The 23,634-nt window shown below is 41.9% G+C and overlaps 1 protein-coding gene across 4 annotated transcripts in view; it reads right to left on the bottom strand.

The window, feature by feature from the left end:
• SMARCA2 (SWI/SNF related, matrix associated, actin dependent regulator of chromatin, subfamily a, member 2) overlaps positions 1-23,634 on the bottom strand; it is a 172,936-nt gene that overhangs the window by 130,931 nt on the left and 18,371 nt on the right. For all 4 annotated transcript variants that reach the window (XR_009541587.1, XM_060155018.1, XM_060155017.1 and 1 more), the window contains exons 4-8: positions 17,747-18,139; positions 10,423-10,678; positions 3,814-3,940; positions 1,447-1,620; positions 159-332 (exon numbers count right to left, since the gene is read on the bottom strand). Coding sequence is in view for 3 of the 4 variants with exons in the window: in XM_060155018.1 (XP_060011001.1) it covers positions 159-332; positions 1,447-1,620; positions 3,814-3,940; positions 10,423-10,678; positions 17,747-18,139 (1,124 nt within the window). In the remaining variant the exon portion in view is untranslated. The remainder of the gene's footprint in view (positions 1-158; positions 333-1,446; positions 1,621-3,813; positions 3,941-10,422; positions 10,679-17,746; positions 18,140-23,634) is intronic.

The raw sequence follows: 23,634 nt of genomic DNA, 5'->3' as shown, positions 1-23,634 counted from the left end.
GATATTTTTACTCCATCCCGGTGAAGTTCAAAGGAATGGATTAGTATATTTGATAAGCAGCTTTTACTCTCTCCTTCTACTACAGCATGTTTAACATTCTCAGTGCAGATGGCTGTGAGGGGAGCATTTTCCTGGGTTCCTGTAGGCAGGCCCCTTACCATCAACCTCCGCATTCTCTCCTTTTCGATCCGCTCGGTCTCCTTCTTCTGCTCCCTTTCAGTGTTGGCGTGCCAAGTGGCCACTGCTTTGGAAAGCTTCTGGATCTTCCCAGCCACAGACCGATGGTACTCCTTAAAATCTTTTGCATGCTGCAAAATACTGTTCAGGTATTCCTAAGGGATCCAAAGCGGGGAGAAGAGAAGGCTTAAAATTCAGTTCCCAATGTCGTTTGAGGTTTCATCATAGTACAGGGAAACTCTGTGTATGGAACACCCATGGGGGACTAGAACCTATTTTGGGACAGGTGCCCTGGTGGGTCTCCATAGCTGAGGTGTGGGCTACGTAGTGGTGGGAAAGATGACATCTCAAAGTTCGTTTTGGGGCCAGCCGGTGGAAGAGAAGCCTCCCCGGCCTTGAGGGTGTGGCCACGTGAAAATGGAAAGATCAAAGGTTGAGAGAGACCTGCAAAACAGTGATGATAAAATTTAAAGCAAATCACTCCCAGATAAACCTCAGGGAGACGCGTGTTTCCAGTGAGAAGCGTGTTACAGAAGTAGTGTTTCTTCTGCTCTCGCGTAAATACCTTAGAATTGTCCCTCAAAAGAAGTTTTATAGGAAGCTAAAATTGCCATACATCTTTTGTATCCACTTTTTAAATAAAGAAGGGGAAACTTAAAACCTTATTGACACTTAAGTCCAACACTTTTCAAAACAAAACTTAATCAAGGCACTAAATTAAGCACAGAAAAACAAGCAAAATTCACAGGATTACAACACGAGATCAGATCCTACATCAAAATATTTCCAAATCCCTAGAAAGGAATGTTTTAAAATATCTGCCCCTGTGAAACCTTCAACTGGGCCCTTGAAAAGCCCCGGATACTATATTTATATCTGTGATAAAAATAACGGTTTGCCCTCTTCTTTCCAAGTTCCCTCTTCCCCAGGACTTTGCCCTAGGAAACCCGCCTGTGCCTACCCAGTCAGCAGCATCCCATGGGGTTATGAATTCGACACGTGACTGGAATTCAGAAAGCAGGGTCCCCCCCACCCCCTTATCCTGTACTGACCGTTTGCATGTCCTTGCGGAGGTCACCTACCACTCTGGCTGGGCCTAGGTTTCCTCATCTATGAAATGGTGTGGTTGGACTACGTAAGCTCCCACGATCCTTTCTGTGACGTCCCCACTGCCCGCAGTTGTCCATTTTTCAGTGGTTCTGACTCCACCCAGTTTCTTGGTTAGCATCTCTGTCAATGGCGGGGCACCCAGAGCCCAGGCCCAAGTACCTGGTGCTTCTGCCGACGCTTCCTCTCCTGCTCGATCTTCTGCTGCTTCTCCAGCTTCTCTGTCATGCGGGCTTCCCTCAGGGTCTGGCGCTTGCTCCGTTTGTATGCTTTGGAGTTGAGGGCCGTCTCCAGGGTCGTGTCCCGTCGCATGCAGGCCACTACCTCCTGTCTCAGCTGTCAAGAGGGGAGCAGTTAGAACACCTCCCCAGACAGAGGCCAGACCCCCGTCGTCCCCTGCCCTCCATTTAGTGGAGCCGAATGGTGACTCCCTGAGTTTCTCCATCAGAGTTGGCCTTTTAGGAAACAAAGGGACTACATCATGCTGAATGTATATGGTATTTTCAAAGATGCTCTAAGTTTTCTTTCCAAAAAATTCAGAGAGGGAGCAAGTACGGCACTGTTAACAGTAAAGAAAATAAATCAGTAAGTAAGTAGAGGATGTCTTGGCTTTTAAATAAATTGATTCACTCTATTTAATTATCCTAATGATATTAATTAGTTAATAAGCTTTTTACATTTTTTTACTTCATTGTAAGTGTCATGCTAACTTTCTCTTTGTGCTTAAAGATTAACGTGAACAACGCTGGGCAAAAAAGAATAGAAGAGTTACTTCCTGCTCATGGGAAGTAGCTGCAGATATGCAAACAGTGCTAATTCATCATCTCATGTAAAAGACGGGAAATACTAGTTTGGGCTTCCTCCCGGTCCTAACAATGATATTCTTTGCAAGATACTTAATTTTTTTTTTTTTTTACTGTATTATGGACTTCTTTTAGATCAGAAATATAGTATTTCATTCATATTGTATGTTACGTGGTGGTAAAAGGTGGGGGGTGGACACATGTACTGAAATAGCAATTCGACTGAATCCGAAATCAGCATCCATTACAGCTAATTTCATTGGAAAACTTCACAGATAACAGATTTTTCAATAATATGAAGCAAAAACCAGAAACCAATCAGAATCCAGCATAGTGAAGCTAATTTGAATCTAATCTTATTCCTGAAAATACTCATTTAACAAAATTTTATTAAACAGCTTATCAAGGCATTTTATGAAGTTACCTGTAAAAAAGAAGCAAATGGAATGCAGAAAGTTTTTTCCTTTTTTTCTTTTCTTTTTTTGTTTTTAGGTTAAGCTCTAATCTACTCTCACAAACCTATGGTCAAGTAGCCGCCAGCCACCATGATGCCCCTCTTGTGATACTATAACCAACAAGGCAAAACGTATTTCCAAGTTCATATGACAATAGCAAGAGGGATGGCCTTGTGATTTTGCTCACATCCTCCAACAGACCAAGTCATGTAATTCAGTACTTCCAAACTACTTTCGGTCATTCATTATTCATTTTGCATGCCCCGAGACCTTCACCAAACAAGCCCGTCTGACGGGCGAGGAAGCATTCCTTTTCCCCTTTGGCTAAATGCCGCTGTGTGATGACCAGGGGACCTGAAGCTTTGGGGTGAGAAGGCAAAACTCGCCCAAGTGAAAATCAGCTCTACTTCATTCCACTAGTCTCTTACTGATTTAGCAATTATAAAATAGAGCACTATGCTAGCCTTTCATTTTTTTTGGTATGTGGGCCTCTCACTGCTGTGGCCTCTCCCGTTGCGGAGCACAGGCTCTGGACACACAGGCTCAGTGGCCATGGCTCACGGGCCCAGCCGCTCCACGGCACGTGGGATCTTCCCGGACCGGGGCACGAACCCGCGCCCCCTGCATCGGCAGGCGGACTCTCAACCACTGCGCCACCAGGGAAGTCCCTATGCTAGCCTTTCTTAATCAGTGACTACTAAGAACATAGCAAGAACAATAGATACAAATTCACTGAAAAGTCAAATATGGGGGTCTGATGTGATGAAATGCTCCAAAAGTAGGTGTTGATGAATAATCAACAGTTACAAACCAGTTTTATGTATTTCTATAAACAATGAGCTATTTAGTTGAGTGGCTTTCGTATTTGTTAAAATGATTTTCATAGTCACGGCTAGGATTTTACATTTCTCTTTACAAAGAAGCTCTGATCTATCACCTTCCTGTTTTTCTTTGAAACCATAAAGACAAACATAAGCTATCCCATCTGTTCTCAAGGTTTCATCTACAGTAACAAAATGCCGTAACTCTGACTTTGGAAACCATAATATGGAAGAAAAAAATGTATCTGATGTACAGAAGAGAAAAACAGAATAATAAGCAGTTAGTCTTCATTACTTTTAGTTCTGTGCTGCTGGTCGAAAAGATACAGTCTTTTACTAAGTTTATATCTTTATACCAATATTGAACGACTTAAGGAAACACACAGATCACACTCTGGAACAATTATATTTATTTCCTGCACCTCAGATGTGCTGGGGAAAAGGTATTACCTGACGCTGGAAATTGAGTAACCGAAGTGCTTTCAGTTCCACGGTTGCTTTGGTTCGTAAATCTGGTGGCAAAGAGCCAGGGAGATTTTCCAGTTCCTGTATCCTATGGGCTATGCGAGCCTGAAGTCTAACGGAGATAATAAAATGGGGGAGGGGGAAGGTGGAAATATACATTACAGTCTGGTCTTAAATGATAGACAACAACCTTAGGTTTAAGTTCACCTTCCAGATACTGACGGCCGATTTCTGATACCCAACTAGATTATCTGATGTTAAACAGAGAAAAGCTACCTTTGCATTAATGCAGACAGGTGCTATATTACTTAACACTTTGGCCTTCTTCACAACCTCTCTCTAACAGCCAGGAAGGAAGGCTCAGAATACATCTAGGAGGAAAGTCAAGCCCCATGGCTCCCTCCAAAGAGAGAGAGAAAATGAGACAGGAAAATATGACTTGCTCCCGAACGCCTGGCCAGCCAGAGTGCAGAGCTGAGACGACAGAGTTCTCTTTCTAACTTCTAGTTCTGTCCTAAGGCAACGGGGCCATTTGCCCTCCTTGCCAAGGTGCTGACAATGACAGCTAGTAAAGCTGAGTGAACAAGAGCAGTGTTAGGTGCTGAGGTCACAGAAACCAGCCAACCCAAAACATTCAGAGAGGGAGAGCGCGCTACCGGCCACAACCATTTCCTCTGCGAGCAGTGCTTGCTTGAGAAAAGAAAAGGCAAATTAGGTATTTTTAAAAATGAGGTTTGGAGCAGCAGTAAATAGTAAACAGTTTTTAAAAACTAAGAGTTTCCAGAAAAGGACTGCCGGGGAGTCTCATTCTGGACATCATCAAAAAATAGAACTATAGGTACTTCCTCACAATACGGGCAGAATAGAAAATAAAAGACTTACTACTTTATTCATTTGGGATACTATTACTGTTAGTCATAGAAACTGGTTTTAGGGTTCACCTGGATCCTATTCTTACAAATAATTACATGCCATCTAAATCTATTTTTAGAATGACCTCCCCCCCACATTTGGGGCAAAACTGTCTTGGAATAGATTTCGACAAAGAAAGAACAGTAAAAGGTAGTAAGTTAAACTAAACTAATAGTAACTCCACTAAGTTAGGTGCATATAAAGCACAATTCTGTCTCTCTCTCTCTCTCTCTCTTTCTCTCTCTCTCTCTCTCACACACACACACACACACACACACACACACACACACACACACACACACCTCTACAAGGTAAATGCGCCACTTTATTGAAGAGAAAACTGAAGTTCAGAGATATTAAGAAACATGTGGACGTCACAGAGCCAGTAAAGGAGAGAGCCGAGGCTGGAACCCTCACTGGCCTGACACAAACACCACTGCAACGATACTGCAGATAATTAAAATATACTTCCTAACTGCAAACTCCCTTGGAACTCAACTATAAAAATTGATAATTAAAGATTCTGTTAAAAATTAATACTATGCTTTTTTCAACCTTTATGATGCTGTCTGTTGATATAAAAAAGTAAAATCTTCTGTGACTTAGATGTTGCAAAATATCTTAATAGTTCATATAGCCCAAATATCAAAATGAGGGCGTTTTTAAAAACTTAAGAGTTGTTTGCTTTGGTAGAGAAATAAAATATCATCTTTTTCAAAACTTCAAAAATGATAGTAAGAAGGGTAATGCATCATTTTTCATTGACTTCATTGACAATAATATTCTGATAGATTCCTCTTTTATTTGGTATATACGTGTTATTAATTCTGATTTACTAAATGATTTATCATCATAATGTGTTATTACTAATATTATTGTTATTGTGTGTTATTTCAACTATGCATACCAACACAAACAACAGTACTTTTAAATGGTTTAACCATGCAAAAGACTAAAAATGTGTTAGTTCAAGCAACAACAATAAACTTTCATCAATTTATTCTCTTGATCAAATTGTTCCGACTCTCCCAACTTTCTGCCACATTCCTTTTACTATTGATACTCATGGGATTCTCATCACAGTTTAAAATTTTTCTTTGTATGAAACAAACCTTTACTTTCTTTAGCCAATTCAATTTCTTAAATACGCACATAACCAAAAATTCCCAAATAGAGCAACAGGTGACGGATCTTAACAACTAGGATATTAAGAGAAAAATCTATTACAGATTCTTCTCAAATACATAATTTAAAGGGAAAAAAACTAAACCAAGATAATTTTACTTGTGTAGCGTTAAGGCCATACTAAAGGAAGTTTAGATACTACAGCAGGGTGAGCTATGGTTGGTTATTCTGCTTCCTTGGTTCTAGATTTATTGCAGACCCTTTTCATTTGACTATCGCAGAATGTTTTCAAACTATCCCTTGGTATTGTGTTTTACTCTGTTTGACAAAGTGGGTCAGGTGCTACATTAGAAGAATGGCTGCTTTTTCCTTAATCATCTAAACGACTATGGAACTAGGCCTAAATAAATAATCTTAGGACAACCGGGCTGACCATGTAGAGACTAAATCACACTGAACCGGGAGAGGGGGGAGTTGGAGAGCGGAGAGGAGAAGTAGGGAGGTGGGGAGGTGTGGAGTGGGGTAGATGGAGCCTTGGCTGACTTGGGCATGGGAGGGGGTGAGGGGTTAGGAGGGGTGCACTTCTTCCTGAAATGACTGCTTCCCCAAAGGGCCTAGTAATTTGTCAGTGAATTTCAGATTCCCCAGCACAAAAGAATCTTTCTTTTATGAAAGGGAGGCAAGAAGTTAAAAGTGCAAACGTGCAAACTATAGGAGAAGAGGAAGGGTAGATTCCAAAGTAAAATTGTATGCATTCGATTCAGCACACGGTGTGTGTTTGTGTGGGGAGTAGCAAAGGTACAGGAGGGGCTTCTTTTTACGTAGAGAATTTTATCAGCGTGTGTGTGGTGGTTAATAGAAATCTTCGTTTTAAATAATGCGCCTCTCCAGACAATTTCATCTTCCCATCAGTGGGATTCAGCAGGTAGCCCGATAAGGAGATAGATTCAGGATTCTAAACTTCCCGAAACAACAACAGATGTAATACTGCATAACTGCGGGAGACTCATTTAGGGTCCTCATGGGTACAGAAAATTGAAGCAGAATTAGGTCGCTCAGGTTTTTCATACAGATTGAACAGTAAATCAAGAGGGCTTACTGTTCTGACAAGAAAAAGAGTTCCATTAAAGGCGACAGATATTTGTTCAGGTCCAGAGGAGAAGTTTATGATTCCTGTAGCAGAGTGATTTGAACAGAAAATGACACTGGTACATTTTGTTCCTTCCAGGAGCTGAGTGACACCTTTTAAAAAAGAGAGAGAGGGAGACTGACTTTTGGCAACTCTGCTGAGGAAGCGGCTCTTGGTGATTTCTAAGAAGGAATTCTCACGGTTGTAATGGAGACCAGGGCAGGACAAAAAACACGGTAAGGGACTATGCTGGCTTCCTGAGGCAAGGAGGCTATACTACTGCTTTCATACTAAATTCTGACTTGATACCAAAGAGCGCTCACATAATTCAAAGATGCTCTTCTGATATAAACTCCTTTCAATGTGAAATATATTTCTTTCTCACACAAACATCTGTGTAATTTACATGCTAACATGATAATTCGTGGAGCACTTCTGACCAACCCTCTAATCCTAGATGGAAGAACTGAAGTTAGGCACATTGACAGGGCCGAAAAAGCATGCCAAAACACCAAAAAAAAAAAAAGTCACTGACACTTACTACAGAGAAAAGCAGTACAGTTCCATCATGAGACAAGGATGGTCTAAAAGAAAGGATCCAATTTAAATGAGAACAAAATGTTTTTAACTGAAGAGCTTGTATAGATCTGAGGCAAAGTGTTCATATGCAGAAACTTATTTATGCTATTACTGAAAAAAGATCAATCTGTCAAAATTCTGATTTTATGAGGAACAAGGAAAAGCGGCCAAGTGACTTAGAAGTAAAAAAAATTAAGATTCTGACAATTTCCTTTCAATTTTCATAGGCGAGGTAAGTGATATTACAACAGTCAAAGAAACGAACATCTGTTAAAGAATTTCTGACAGGTGATTTTTGCTCAAACCAAGTTTATGAAATTATAAAAGAGACTTTTTTAAAGACCTTGCTCAAATCCTCAATCAGGAGACAAAGATACACTGGACTCTTCCTATCAGTGCTAAAGGGTAGTAAGCCGTTCTCTCAAAGAGGGGCAGAAGGAAACGAGTTTTTTAGCTGTCTTTTACAAGTGCCTAAGGGACTTAATCTAACCCTTTTTAAGGGATAAATATAACTAATCTCTGCAGCTGGACAATTTATCTTCATAGAGGCAGAAGCCAGCTACTGCTCTATAACTGAAGAAGACAAAAGATGCCCCTACAAAACCCTGCCAGTGTAAACCTTAGCTTCTTCTCAAGATGGCCACGGGAGACTTCAGGCCAAAAGACCCACCAGCTTTTTGAACCCAGGCTTGCCAAATCAATCACTTCAAAAGCCAGGCGGCTTAACAAAAGAGGAGACATTTATCAAGTAATAATAATAATATGAAAAAGAGCCATTCCACCACCTTCTGCAATGATTACAATTTAAAAGATACTGATAGATACTTTTTTTTTTAATTGACACAGGTGTGGAGGACAAAAGCTTTCCACACACTGGAATAGGCTAAATAGTACTGATTAATACTGAATACTTTGGGAGACCATCCCTTAAGATCATTTTCAAAAAAAGTGCTAAAATGAGCTCATTACAAGAAAGGCCTGCAAATACAATTCTGGTAAAGATGAAAAAAGAAGGTTTAGGAGTCAGTAAGCGTGTACACGCACACACACGCACGCACACACACACACACAACATAGGATGAGTAAGGGGGAAAAAATCTGGATGTATTTCTAGGTACAGTGTCTGTGTTACGAGGGTAGTTCATGTGATTTAACAAAGGAACTGGTAGCTCTGTACCTTCAAGGTGGGAAAATAACATTAGCTCTTAGGAAGTCAGAATTTCAGAGTAACCAAACGATACCCCTCTATCTCATTTATTGTCTTTAAAAAAAAAGACTTTTGACTTTTTTATTCAATAGCAACATAAAGAAAGGACTGCATATGAATACAGTTTTCCTGCCCCAAATGAGTACACAGTGCTAATATTTGACTTTTATACCACACTGCGATTATTCACCCAACAGAATCTGCCTATTAACACTGAAATATCAATTGATGATGGGTATCTAGCTCTCTAGGGATACGTGAAAAGCTGAAAACAGAAACATAAAAGCTCTTAATTGAGGATTACTAATAGCAGTGAAAATAAAGTTATATTCTTCATCCAAAAAGGTACACACATTTAATGGCAAGTTACCGTGATTTCTTTCAAAATAACTCTTAAAGCTGGTAACTTAGTATTTTAATACAATAACAGATAAGTCACGTGTTTTCCAATAAAGAGTAAGGTAATGTTTTTAAATAAGGGCTCCTAGACATTATTTACTAACATCCCCTATAATTTTTAAACCCTAATTGTCTTTTAACTTAAATCATACTTCAGAAATAATAATAATAGCTAATATGTATTGACAGTCCTTGTATCATTTTATCTTCTCCCTACAAAAGATACTATAATACCCTCTTTTAACATAGGAGGAAACTGAGTCACAGAAAAACGATGTAACTTGAGGAAGGCAACACAGCTATTTAGTGGCAGAGCATGCTTTCTGGCTAACTCCCAAAACCGTGATCTTCGTTTCATCTTATCTTGACTCAGTACTTACTGGACTCTCTTTTTGGTTGACATTAACCATGTACATCAAGGATCTGCTAACTACAGCCTGCCAGCCAAACCCTGCCCGTAGCCTGTTCTCATAAATCAAGTTTTACTGGAACACGGCCAACACAGCTGCTTTCACACCATCAGGGCAGAGCTAAGTAGTTACGACAGAAACTCTAGGGCCCTTTACAGAAAAGGTTTGCCAATCCCTGATTTAGATAAATGTGCCAAATCAGGTGAAAATGAAGTTTTTGGAGTAAGAGTTTAAATAAGGACCCCATGTGAAGACACTTACATAGGGCCTAGCCCAAAAGCTAGACCAAGCCACAGACCAACAAATGCATGAACTCAATCAAAGAAGACATTATATCATGCTACTGAAGTACCGCTTTAGTATCACTAGATGTGTCATTAACCTGAAGGTTAGGCCAACAGAACACTCAACATCTGAGCCGCTTACAGTCAGCATTCAAGGACAAACTGACAAACCAGAAGGAAAGTGCATCATCTAAGTGTGGGCTGACAGCCTTCCTGGATCTTTAGGAACTCCGGGCTGGACTTTTGATCTTGGCATGTCATAGGGGTGCATAAAAGTTTTCTGACTGAATGAGTGAAAAGCACAGTCCTGGGAACCTAGAACCCCCAGAAGAGGGTCCTCACCCCCATCCCAGTGGCAAAGAAACTCTTCTCTTGAGACTTTGTTCTAAAATGATTCTCAAGCCTGAGTCTTGGCCTCTGCAATTTCCCTTAGTCCTTTCCCTGGTCCCACAGAAAAGAATGACCACACCACCAGCAGACACCGGACCCCCTAGGCTGGGTGGTACCTGCCGGAATACAGCGTCTTTACCCCCGGGGCAGGTGCATTACCTGTACTCCCGCTCCTGCAGAATCTCCACGGGGTCCAGGCCCTGCGGTTTCTGGACGGGGCTGATCCGGCTCTGCTTCTGCTGCAGCTGCAGGATGGGCGAGGGCTGCCCCGGGGTCGGCTGTGGCACCGAGGGCCCGGGCACGGCGGCCGCGGGCGGCGGCGCTGCTGCAGGGGGCGCAGGCGAGGGCCGGCCGCTGGGCGCGGGCACCGGCAGCTTCTGTGGGGGGCTCGGGCCGCTCAGCTCCGGCCCCGGGCCTGCGGGACAAGAGCGACATGGGCAGCTCGGGAGGAAAGGCACCCCGTGCCCATACCCGGCCTGCCCGCTGCCCCCTGCGAGCCCAGCGATGGGGACAAGTAAAGGTCTAACGAGAAGAAAACAGCAGGGAAGGGAGGAAGATGAGGAAGGCGGGAGGCGAAAGGAAAGGGGAAAAAGAAAGAAAAAAGAAAAAAATAAAGAAAAGAAGCTGGCGTCTATCCCAAAGGGAAATGGACCCAAAATGACTCTTAGGTAATAAACTGATTAAGGAATGGACAGCCAGCTTTTAGTGTAGGTCTACAACGGGATTTTAAAAATAATTCCAGGTGCATTCAGGGTTCTGAAAAAGCAAGGGAATCACCCGCTAGTCGGATGCAATTTGGGTGTGGTCCCAAAATCACGTTTCGCAAACTACACCACAAGCCCCCTTCATCCCAGCGTGGAAGAGCCCTGCTGTTAGAACCCATGCTTTACAAGTATAGGCAGCAGCTCGCCAGTCCTCTGACGTGAACTAAAAGGGGCACGCATTTTCCCTAAATGACCTATAAACTGTATTTCAGGCTTCATCAGTGCATCTAGGGAACTTTAATTTTTTACTACGTATTAGAAAATATTTCTGAAAACATTCAGTGCAGGGGGAAAAAAGAATCTGCTCATTCCACCTAAGAAAACTTAGCAAATATTAAGATTCAAGAGAGCATTTTTCTCATGTTATCAGAATAAAGGGATACACAATCATTAAGCTTATCAAAATGCACTTAAGTTAATTTAAAGCAATTTCCCACATTAAACTTCAGGAGTTTAAATTGATTGCTAGGTCTGGACCTAAAATAAGTGTTCCATCTCTCCTCTTAGGTGAATTTTTACTTACTTCAAAGTTATAAATAAAATTAGTGATGCTACCAGAGGGGTTAGTAAATTAAAAAAAAAAAAAAACTCAGTAAGCAGATGTTAAAACCTCTCATGGGCATTCTTCCAAGTGTTTTCTATATCTTTCCAGAGAAATATTAAAATCATTAAATGGTAACAAAACTAATCATCTCTATACTTCAGAGCGACTTAATAATTAACCATACAAAGACATACATTATGAAAAAGTAGACACATTTATTCAATTTCCAGCAAACACCAGTTAGAAGTGGGCTTAAATGACAATGCAAGGATAGCAAACATTCTGACAGGAGGAACTGGAAGAGTTAGAAGAAAGTGCTTAGGAAACTACAGTGTGTGTGAGTGTGAGTATATGTGTCTGTGAGCATGTGTGTGTGTAGTGTTGTTGGTCTTTTGTTCACTTCCTTCTGAAATTAGGTAAAACTTTCCCAAAGACCTAGGGCTAGTTAAGACTTCTTGAGGTAATCTGTAGCCCTTGTTCTAGCATTGATGAAAAGTTCTGGAGGGAAAAATGCATTTCTGTTTTTTTTGTTTTAGGCACTGTAGATATACTATTATAATAAAGAGATTCTTTTCAGCTAAGTACATTCTGATTCTTTTTCTGAATGGGAGGTCTTTTACATAATGCATAACTTTTCATAATATTTCAGATATAGTTTCTTTCATCCATATGTAAGAAACCAATTTCTAAACATTAAATCTTAAGGTTGTTAAGCATTGGAATGAGATATGGAGGGACATTTTTTATTATATTTTCCCTCGAGGCCTTTAAAACAGGATAGATATTTTTTATCTGGGTTGCTTGAGCCAAAAGAGAGGAGATAGAGATTTCTAACAATTACTTTAATTCTCTGTGATTCTATGAATTTCCCTAATACGCTCAAGAAACTGGTAGTTAAAAATATTGGAAGAATTTGTATGAGCACACCAAATAATAGATTTAACACACTGAAGCCCTTTAATAAAAAGAAAATCCGGGTCTTACTGATAAGATTAATATCATACTAATTACCCTAAATTCAGTTCTCAAAGTGTTTTTCCTCCTTTCAAAGTTTAAATAAGTCATCAATAAAAGCCATACCAGTGCAATAGTGTACACATTTCACTTACTCTGGGCGTTTTCTTCTTTAGCATTATGGCTTGTAATACTTAAGTAGAAGTGTGTGCCAACTCCTCGAGGTATATTCAAGTCATTGTTTTTAAAACCATACGATCAACGGGACGTATCCAGAGCATGTCTGATATCCCCGGTTCCAAATCTAGCCATTTTCAGCCCATGACTGTGAACTAGATCTGATGCATACACACAGCTAGGCTTCTTTAATCCATTAATACAGAGACATCCTTATGTGGTTGAAGGACCCTTAAAATTGAGAAGCCAGAGAGACCCAAACGTGGACTTGGATATTCAAATCTCCAATTCCAAAAGGACTACAACTCCAAAAGATACAAGGTGCACCTTGTGTCTTTCCAAAATAACTGATAAGTTTCACCTACGGGCTGTGTGAGCCTCAGCAAGTTACTTAGCCCCTGGTGCTTCAGTCTCCTCGTCAGTAGGATGGGGATAATAACAGTACAGTAACTCACCTCACAGGGTGCTAGTGAGGATTCAATGAGACAATGTGGCTATGCGCCCAACCCTCAGCTCTGGTCATATTTACTGCCACCAAGGACACCAAGGTAAAGAAGCCTAGTTTAATCACTCAGCTTTTCAGAAAAGCTCCACAGCAAAAGAAAGGCTTTCAAGGAAATTTGGTACTGTATTAGCCGGCAAATTTGGAAGTGCACTCTTCTAGAGCAAACTTCAAAATGTTTCCACAGTTTAATACAACTCAGCACAAACACTCAGATAAGTCGGCTTGCCATGTGCTTCCTGCTAATCCCCCATCAGTCACAAGCAAACTCCTTTCTAACTAAAAACTGCAAGTTCATTTACTGCCTGGGTCTATTTTATCCTCCCTCCAACAGATTATAGAAACTTCTCTTTACAGAGGCTAGGGGACTGACTGCAACTTGCTGCAACTAGACATGCCCAGAACACAACTACCTAACCATGAGGTGTTCTGCCTGTCCTTCAGGCAGCTGAGTTGCCTGAATGGATTTTCTCTGTATCAACAGAAAGCATCTCAACAACAGACACTCACGGGGGTCTGCAAAACGATAAGGACTCACGCCCTGATATCTTCAGATGGAGGACAAATTACATTCTTTAGCTTATCTCCTATTCCCTCGCCAATATAAACAACTTAGGCTGAATTGTCAGAGGTACAAAATGTGTCTGTTTTCCCGTCGGTCCTCACTTTAGAAGTCAAGGTAGGTAGACGCCCTGACTCTCCTGAGGGGTGTCCCACTGCAGCTAAGTGTTGGGGGGGAGGGATCTTTATTAGATGCCTGAATTTAAGAAACAGGTAAACAAACTTATTAAATTACCTAAGTCTCACATGTACAGAATTTCTGTACAGAGTTCCCACTTTACCCTCTGCACAGAAGGATGTTTATGCAAATAACCGTCTGTGCAGTAGACAAGGATTTAAGTGGTTTCCAGAGGCTGAAAAAAATAAATGTAATAATGATGCTTAAATGAAGCATACGAAGAAATTTTAGATAACTAAAACAAGGAGAGGGGGAAGCAGGAGAGGCACAAGCACTGAAAAAAATCACCAGTAAATCTCTCACTTTCTACCATGAAGGCTTCCCTACCCACCGCAAAAAAACCCAAAACTTTTCAGTTCCTATTTTGAACTTTGCTTTAGTCTCTAAAAAGAAAAATGAATCAAAATTAAAAGAAAAACGCTGGGTTTGATTTGAGTGGAGCCCATAGTAGGCAAGGATCAGAGTTATTTACTTCTTCAGTGCACACTTCCGTGTGCACTTGTTCAGTGCACACTTCGTAATTCTCTGGTGGTGGCACTTGTGGTGAATGATAACTTTGGAGTAGGTTTGAGGCAGATCACCCCAGCCAAAAAGATTCTCTTCACACATGAATGACACCCGCAAATGGGACAAGAGAAAAATGGAATCACAGCTACCACCAGTGAAGCTGACATACTTAAATTGCTTTTTTTCTGAAATATTAGCAGAGGCATTTATAAGCAATTATATTGCTTTATTTAAGAAAAGGAGGGGGATAAACAATACAAGTAATGTTAACTTAAAAAACCTTTTTTTGTGTCTTCCTTGGACTTGCCCGAAATACCCATGCAAAAAAAAATGTGTCTTTGTCAAGTAAGGTCATCATCTCCCTGTGAAATCTGAGATTTGGGGACAAGATGAGCAATGTAACCTCCCCCTCCCAGTGGCAGGAATGAGTCTGCTCTATTTGAAGAAAGTATCCTCTTTCCTCCTTTATCCATAGCCTCTTTGCCCACTCTGGCACTATCCGCCCAAATATTTTCATTTCTAATGACTGCTGGAAATACAAAAGACACGAGCAGTGAGTAACAAAACAAGTTCCCCCTAATGACAGGACCCTGGCGAGGGAAGATGTACGCACTGGGTAAAAAAAAAAAAAAAAATGGAGCCCTCTTCTCTGGAAATGATCCAGAAAAGGCACCCAGGGTTGTGTTGGTCAGGATGTGAAGTATTTGTTATATACAAGTGTCCGGCTAACTGAAAATCCATCCTTTAAGTTTTACTACGTCATCTGATCTCACTGTGGTGACTCTGGCTGAAAGGGTTTCTCAAACGAAATCACTTAGCTTGCTGCCTTCTTGAACAATACCCTGGAAACTTTTCCTATTGTGCGTAGGTCATTTTTTGTTGTTGTTGTTGTTGTTGTTGTTTTTTGCGGTACGCGGGCCTCTCACTGCTGTGGCCTCTCCCGTTGCGGAGCACAGGCTCCGGACGCGCAGGCCCAGCGGCCATGGCTCACGGGCCCAGCCGCTCCGCGGCATGTGGGATCTTCCCGGACCGGGGCACGAACCCGTGTCCCCTGCTTCGGCAGGCGGACTCTCAACCACTGCGCCACCAGGGAAGCCCTCGTAGGTCATTTTTAAAAATAACAAGCCTCGCTGAGGTCCATGATGAGGGGATACCCCAGGACAAGCTGCGATGCACGGGGAAGTGTGCCTGTGTGACATGGTCCCTCACGATTACCTTTTGGGAGGCGCAGATTTCGCTCCTTCCATCTTAAACTACCAACAATCTGACTATGACCATTCAGCCTCTACTGGGACCTCCTTTAGTTAATGCTCCTCCTATACTGAGATGCAGGATATCAAGGTCACCAATGTTGCTGACACCGTGTCTAGAGTATGAATAAAAAGGCTCTCAGAAAGGAGCAGAGATCCTTTTCCTTCCTATGCACAGGAGTGAAATGCCCGCACTTGGTACACAGAGCTTGGGAAAGAGCCTTTCCCTTGTCATGAGCCTACTGGTCACGAAGGAGCCAGGATGGGGAAGGGGATAAGGCCATGGGCTCTCCAGTCAGACTGCTGGCATTGAATCCTGACTCTCCATACCCGAGATGTGCCACACGTGCAAGGTACTTATTACTGAGCGTGGAGTACAAGGTAAGCTAGCAGGCACTCAGTAAGCACAAGCTACACACATGCATAGACATACATACATTTTTGCTTCTCTCTGGCTGCATTCCTGAGAGCTAGTTTTTACAGTTTTAAAGCCTCTGAACACACTTGAGTGTTCAAACTACCATTTTATGCATGGTTTTCCTGTACAACATTTTCCGTCTCTGATTTTTGGTCCCATGGGGTCCTCCACCTACCAGAGCATCGTGGTGAACACACCAAAACCTAGAGATGCCGCGATACTTTCTTGCTCTTTAAAAAAACCATTCCTAAGGCTCCATCTACAATTAACAAGATGCGTTTATCCTTCTAGTAGGCAACCCTTAAGAGTTTCCTCTACCAGAAAAGAAACATTTACAAACTCAGAAGGTAGAATAATAAAAATAATAATAATAATCTGAACTCTTTCCCTTCGTCTAAGTCCCAAAACCTAAGAAGAAGACCGATATCCCAAACTAGTTGCAATGATCAGCTGTCAGGGCCTGCCCAAATGAGAGGGAACCATTCACAGGAAAGGGTGTCAAGGACAAGGAAGTACCCTGGAATTCAAATTCCCTAAGATTCAAATTCTCTGGAATTCAAAACTGTGGTAGAATAGAACCATAAACTCTGTGCTTATCTAGTTGCTAACCAAAACCTTCCCAGAGAAAACAACATTCATGGACGATCACCCTAGAGCCCCTTGGAGCTCTGAATTCTATCCGTGGGATCAAGCCAGACCACCAGAAGGTCGTACAAAGGACTACCTCCTCTCAACCCATTATATAATGTCATAGCTTCAGATCTGATGCCAGGGCACATGGGAAATAGGCCATGTGGATTCTGTTACTCTCTTTGTTATGAACAAATGTTACCAATGCCTCTACCATGCAGTGCCCCTTACAATAATAATAACAATAATTTTTTAAAAAGTTCCCACCTGGGAAAGCTACTTTATACTCTCATGCTAGAAAAGACTCTGTGTCCACTGAGAAACGGGTAAGCAACTTCCTTCTGAGTGGTGAGTATCAGGCACCTGACCCTGTCTCCTTTCCTGACTGCCAGGAAACTCGAGTCACCTTGGAAGCTCAGATGCAGCAGCTCCTGTAGCTCCCCCCCACCCACATTGCCAACCTCCCTGGCCTTGATTTCTACTTCCCTTTGTCTCTGATTTTCTACTTGGTAATTCCTTTACCGCAGGTATGCTTCTTCGGAAGCCTCCCCAGATGCTTTTCACAAAAAGGGACAGACGTAAAGAAAGAAAGAAATAAACAGACACGACATAGCTCAAGGAGAGCAGATTCGAGACGTGCGTGTTGGCAACAGAACGCACGGGGTGTAGGGGTCCCTAACCTGGGGTGTGTGTAGACGGGCTTCCGACAAACCTCGCACCGCTTGAAAGAGAATGCGAAATCATGGGGCTTTGTGCTCATAGCCACGGCTTGTGCCAGAGTCTGCCAAGTTTAAGGAGCACTGCTCTAGGACGCAGGCAGAGGAGACCGAGAAGCGTGGCCAGCTAAGTGGAGCAAAGACAAGGGAGCCAGGGAGGTGCCACGGAAGGCTACGTCAGCCCTGGGCCGATACCACCAGCCTAGCACTTCTGTGCAGTTAGCAGTCCTTCTCGTCCGAGGTGGACCATCACGTTATTCATTTGGTTGCCTATGAACCTACCAGATGGCCTGCTGTAGTTGACAAGGGCCTGCTGCTGCTGCGGCGGCGGCGGCGGCGGCTGCGGCTGCGGCTGCGGCTGAGGCGCCGCCTGCTGCTGCTGTTGCATGCCCGGCAACGTCCTTTTCCCCTGGACCGCGAGCTGCAGCGTTTCCGGGAGGGGCTGGCCCCGGGCCAGCATTTTGTAAGCTAAAATCTGAGCTCGCAGCTGATGCAGCTGGACGGGACTGAAAGGCGAGGGCCCCCTGTTGGGCTGGCTCATCGCCTGCGGGTCGCCTGGGATGAGGGTCCCTGGCTGGCTTGGCGGCATCTGCGGTGCGGTTGGGCCACTTCCCAATATAGGGCTGGAGACGTGCTCGGGGGCTCCCAGCGGAGACGGGTGCGGCGACATGTAGCCTAGAATGAAACACAAAAGGAGAGGTCACAGGCTGCCCCCCGCGACCCTGAAGGAGAAGCATTCCCGAACGTTTTGATGATTTTCTAGAACAGCACTGATGGACAGACATCGAAAGCATAGGTAACTTAATAATTATGGGCTTTTATATAACTTAAAACTTATATATATCAAATGTATACATAATTTAAAGAAACAGGCAAAAGTAATTTTAATAACATATAATTTAAATTGACATACCCCAAATATTATCATTTCAAAGTATAACAATTATTAAAGAGAGATTTTATGTTCTTTTCTTCCTATTCAGTTACGACGCTGTCTCCACTGGGACTAATCACATCTCAAGTGATGGACAGCCATATGTGTCCTAGAAAGTAAACTGGTAGTGGCTGTCGTACACCTAAAGGAAGGGCACCAGGGGAAAGTATTATACATTAAAAGCAGCCCGACCTGGAGAACAGAACCTGAAGGTGGCTGCTCTGTTGCAGTGGGGAATGAGTCTCTCATGGGGATATTACTTGGTTTATTATAATGCACTTTATGAATAATTTGCCATGATTGAGGGCCTCCATTGTTGTAGGCACTAAGCAAGGCACTGTACATACTATTTTAGCTGAGTTCTCCCTGGAAACAGAGACTGAGGGAAGGATTGAGCGGAGCTGATTTATCTGGAAGGCACAGGGGCACTGGCAGGGGTGTGGAAAGGTGCTACGCGGAAGGGACGGCAGCCAGTAATGGGTGCATGATTAAGCCAGTTGCTGTAGTGGGTACCTGAAGATTAATCTCATGCACAAGTTCTGGGATAAAAGGCACATAACTTGCCTCCAAATTATCCCAGGGAAGGAGCTGGGGTATTTACACTCCATCACTGGTCACTGGTTATGACTCTGGGGATCCTTAGTCACCGGGGACTTTGCCATGTGTGAGTAAGGCGGACTCAAGTAGACTGAAGGTGAGATGGTAGACTGGCCAGTGGACATAAGGCTGGTGGGAGCACAGAAATGGTAAGAAGAATTAGAGGGAAGTGAGTGGAGTATACATGTTTTCTACAGTCCTCACCACATCCCCAGAAGATATGTACTGTCACCTCATTTTTTAAAATGAGGAAAGGGAAGCTCAGCGAGTTACCCCAGGTCACACAATCAGATCTTGGTAGCTCCAAGATTCAAACCAAGGTTTGTCTGATTCCAAGGCGTATGCTCTTTCCATGGTCTAATATTAATTTGGTTTTATAAAAATAAATTAAAGGCTTGAAAGTTTCAAAAATCTTCTAGAACCATTTACGATACAATATAAAAATGAGAGTAATCTGCTTCGGTTACAAGAGATCTAAATGGGAAAGTTAAGAAGACTTTACTTAAGAAAGAAAAGTCAACATGCACAAAAATTTCAAGGAACTTATTTCAAGAGATGAACTGTACAGCCCGGACAGAGAATGCCTAGAAAAACACACGACCGAGCATTGCTGAAGGGAAATCCAAGGGGAAGGAGAGGACAGAGTGGCCTACTGTAGTCCAAAAGGTCATCTTCAATTCAAACTGAGTGTAATTCATCAACTCAGAGGTGTCCTAATACACAAGTAAAACATTAGATTAAAGGGCTTTGCCTTTAATAAATGCACCTGCATCACACTTATTTTAAAGGTCATCACATGGGTGTTTATTAGGCACCTGCTGTGTGTGTGAACCCTTGTCACATTGGAGCCAAGGCAGCTCTATGCATCTATGTGGAATCACAGCGGCCCAGGAATATCTGACCCACATTGCCTGGGGACTCATCATCGTCATCCACAAGGCTAGAGAAAATAAAGGATACAGTTACTTTTACCTCAAACTGCCATTTGGAGAGGGAAACAAATTTAGCCTGATCCTCTAAGACAAGAGTAGGTTTTGTTCTATCAATTGGTGAATTGTAGAACTCCATTCAGAGTAATCCTGCCCTGAAGAGAAATGGAAAAACTGCTAACTCATTCCCCAAATCCCTACTCTATAAGGGAGCACAAAAATCACGCAGCCATTAGGATTCTAATTGGTCATAAAAGTTAGCCAAGAAAATGCCCCTGAAATCAGCTTGCAAGACAAGCAGAAATTTAAATCCCAGGATGTTGTTATTTATAACAATAAACATTTAGAGAATATCGATAACATACACATAACTTCATCATTAACATTCTTCCTTCTTAATGAGGTTAACATTCACCTCCTATTTGTAATGCTGGTGCAAAATGGTAGTTTGTTCATTAGGAAAGCACCTTCCTAACACCTTTTTGACCAACCCTGCATCTACCACTGGAGGAAAAACTTCCTACTATAGTTACTGACATTTTCATGGTAGAAGGGATACAACCAGGTGTTAAAATGGGTCATGTCTCCTGCCTTCTAGTCCATCCTCCTTCCTGAGGGCATCATCAATTATAGTTTACCCATGTTAAATCACAGGATGCCTAATACAACAGACCAAAACATCAGACGATCCAATCTAAAGGCAACTGTGCAACGCTGTTCATCAAATCTGCTCTTTTCAGCTATGAACTCCTGGCAAGGCAAAGTTACGAAGATGAGACAGTTACATTAAGTACAGTAATTCATTTTACCTCACATTTGCTAAGAAACTAAGAGTGGAATAAAAATCATTTTCCAGAATTAATCATTACAACAAAATTCTCCCTCAAGTGTGGAAAGAAGAAGAAACTGGGGGTGGGAAAATTTGTTGCCTAGAATTTATAGGGGATGTTAATAGAATCATTCTATCACAGTATGACATTAAAAATGTGACAGTGTTTCAGCTAAAGAGAGAGAGATTTCTTTTTTTTAATGACATGACTTGCATTCCATAAAACTTCAGGAAAATCAGAATCTAAATGATACAACATATTTTCATAATTATCTTCAGTTGAGAAAACAGTGAAGAAATTGCCTGAGAGTGAAACACCTTTGTCTGTAGGATGACTGTGTTGATGCAGAATCTGCTCTTTTTCTGAAATCTGGTTTGATTTGCTCATTTAAAAAAAAAGTAGTCAAAAACTGGCAGTTTTCCTTCCCTCATCTTCAAGGGCCATTATCTCCCTAGTTGCACCTTGCCTCAGAGAGAGGCAATCACCTCTCTCCTTTTAATAAACTTGAATTTTTAAGTGCCAATTTTATATGAATTTTCTCTTCACACACACACATACAAACATTAAATATTATATATTTGCCTTTAAAGGCTTTTTCTAGCCAATGGACTAAAAATAAACAACGTTATCATTGGGACCATAAGGTACACAATTCAGTATTTATTGAAGGAAATGGTTTTGCTTCTCAACCAATACCTTAAAATAACCTAATAGGTTGCTAGGTAGTTAAAGCTGGCAGTCTTCCGATCAATACCACACCTCTCTGTACCTGTGTGTTTATAAATGGCTTCCTACGACGGGGTTTTTAAAGATATATGCTACTATGGAGTTTGAATTCTTTTTAGATAATTATATAGACTAAGACTGCATTATACCAATACTACTTTATTCAAAGACATATTTTAAATCACTAATTCCCCAGCTTACAAGGTACTTTACTATTATAGCGAAAAATATTACGTGCTAGTTCTGATTCCATCTAACTTAATGCAGACTTCTGCATTCCAAAGTAATTATAACTTACAGAAATTATATAAAAATTAAGATCTATTTAAAAGTGTTCACTTTTGAATACATAAATTCACTTCTCTACCTACTTGAACAAAATTTACTCAATTTCCAATTATGTCCTAGACATTGTGCCAAGTATTGGAGATTCCAGGAAAAAATCATCATTCTAGAAGTTGAAGAAAGGAACTGAGCTATGAAAGAAATTTTAAGATACATAAAAGTAAAAATGCTCACTTATAATTCACGCATTTCAAGTGTTTTCCTTTGGAGTCTTCCTAGGGCCCCACTACTAGAGGTACTGCAAAGCCGGGAGCAGACAGAGCCACCACTAGCTCTGAGAATCACTGAATATAACTCATCTATACCTCCCAGGTATTAAAATGAGATCTACATTAGCTCTGTGAACACACCTGCCTCTTTAGAATTTAAATGATAAACCTGGAAGTGTCGTCTCAATTCATTCTTAACACTGAATGGGTCAAACTCTTTTCTTCCTGTACCTCAAGAAGTCCCAATGATTCAGCCTGCTTTTCTAACATGGTCAAGATTTTACAAGTCATTTGCAAAACTTATGCCTGCCTGCCATCAAAATTCAGATCAGAGTCCAGGATCTTCAAAAACCTGCCCGAATATTAGTAAAGATGCACTCCTATGCCTCCATGACTTGCTTTTATATAAATATATGTATGTATTTAAAAGCAAATACATTTCTCTAAACCCTCACAGTCAAAAATCTTCCCTTGGGTTGACGGATGTCTGATCATGGATGGAGAAAAAAACTCACATACATTAAATTACAAAAAAGTATATACAACAACACATAAAGCATAAACTTTGAATTAGAATATCAGCACATTAATTAGTGCTGGATAAGTCATGCCCTTGGCATGCTGAAATGTCCATATAATGAAAGAGGTTCTGAAAAGAGGTTACATTGCATCCAAAAGACTTCGAGGTATCTTTATTATTCTATTTATTTATTTGGCTGCATTGGGTCTCCGTTGCTGCTCGCGGGCTTTGTCTAATAGTGGCGAGCGGGAGCTACACTTCATTGTGGTACGCGGGCTTCTCATTGCAGTGGCTTCTCTTGGTGTGGAGCATGGGCTCTAGGCGTGTGGGCTCATTAGTCGTGGCTCGCGGCCTCAGTAGTTGTGGCTCGCGGGCTCTAGAGTGCAGGCTCAGTAGTTGTGGCGCACGGGCTTAGCTGCTCCGCAGCATGTGGGATCCTCTAGGACCAGAGCTCGAACCCGTGTCCCCTGCATTGGCAGGTGGATTCTTAACCACTGCACCACCAGGGAAGCCCCTGAGACATCTTTAATATGCCTTCAATAATGAGGAGAAAAGGCACCCAGAAGAAGAGAAATCTACCATACATTGATTTGGCCATTATTGTGGGTTGAACTGTGTCCTCTACAAAGAAATGTTGAAACCCTAACCCCTGGTACCTGTGAATGTGACCTTATTTGGAAATAGGATCTTTGCAGATGTAATCAAGTGAAGATGAGGTCACACTGGATTAGGGTAGACTCTAATCCAATGACTGGTGCCCTTATAGGAAGAGGGAACTCTGGACACACACACAGACACACAGGCAAAATGGCATGTGGAGAGCAAGACGGAGATTGGAATGACAGATCTAGAAGCCAAGGAATGTCAAATATTGCTGGCAACCACCAGAAGCTAGAAAGAGGCAAAGAAGGATTCTTCCTTAAAAACTTCAGAGAGATCACAGCCCTGCTAATACCTTGATTTCAGATTTCTGGCCTCCGGAACTTTGAGAGAATACTTTTCTATCGTTTTAAGCTACCCAGCTTGCGGTAATTTGTTACAGCAGCCCTAAGAGACTAAGAGAGCCACCCACCAGCAATG

This window comes from Lagenorhynchus albirostris, chromosome 7 (assembly GCF_949774975.1).
Source record: "Lagenorhynchus albirostris chromosome 7, mLagAlb1.1, whole genome shotgun sequence".
Taxonomy (NCBI): domain Eukaryota; kingdom Metazoa; phylum Chordata; class Mammalia; order Artiodactyla; family Delphinidae; genus Lagenorhynchus; species Lagenorhynchus albirostris.
Note: the sequence above shows the minus strand (reverse complement) of the source record. Positions and strands in the feature narration are given on the sequence as shown.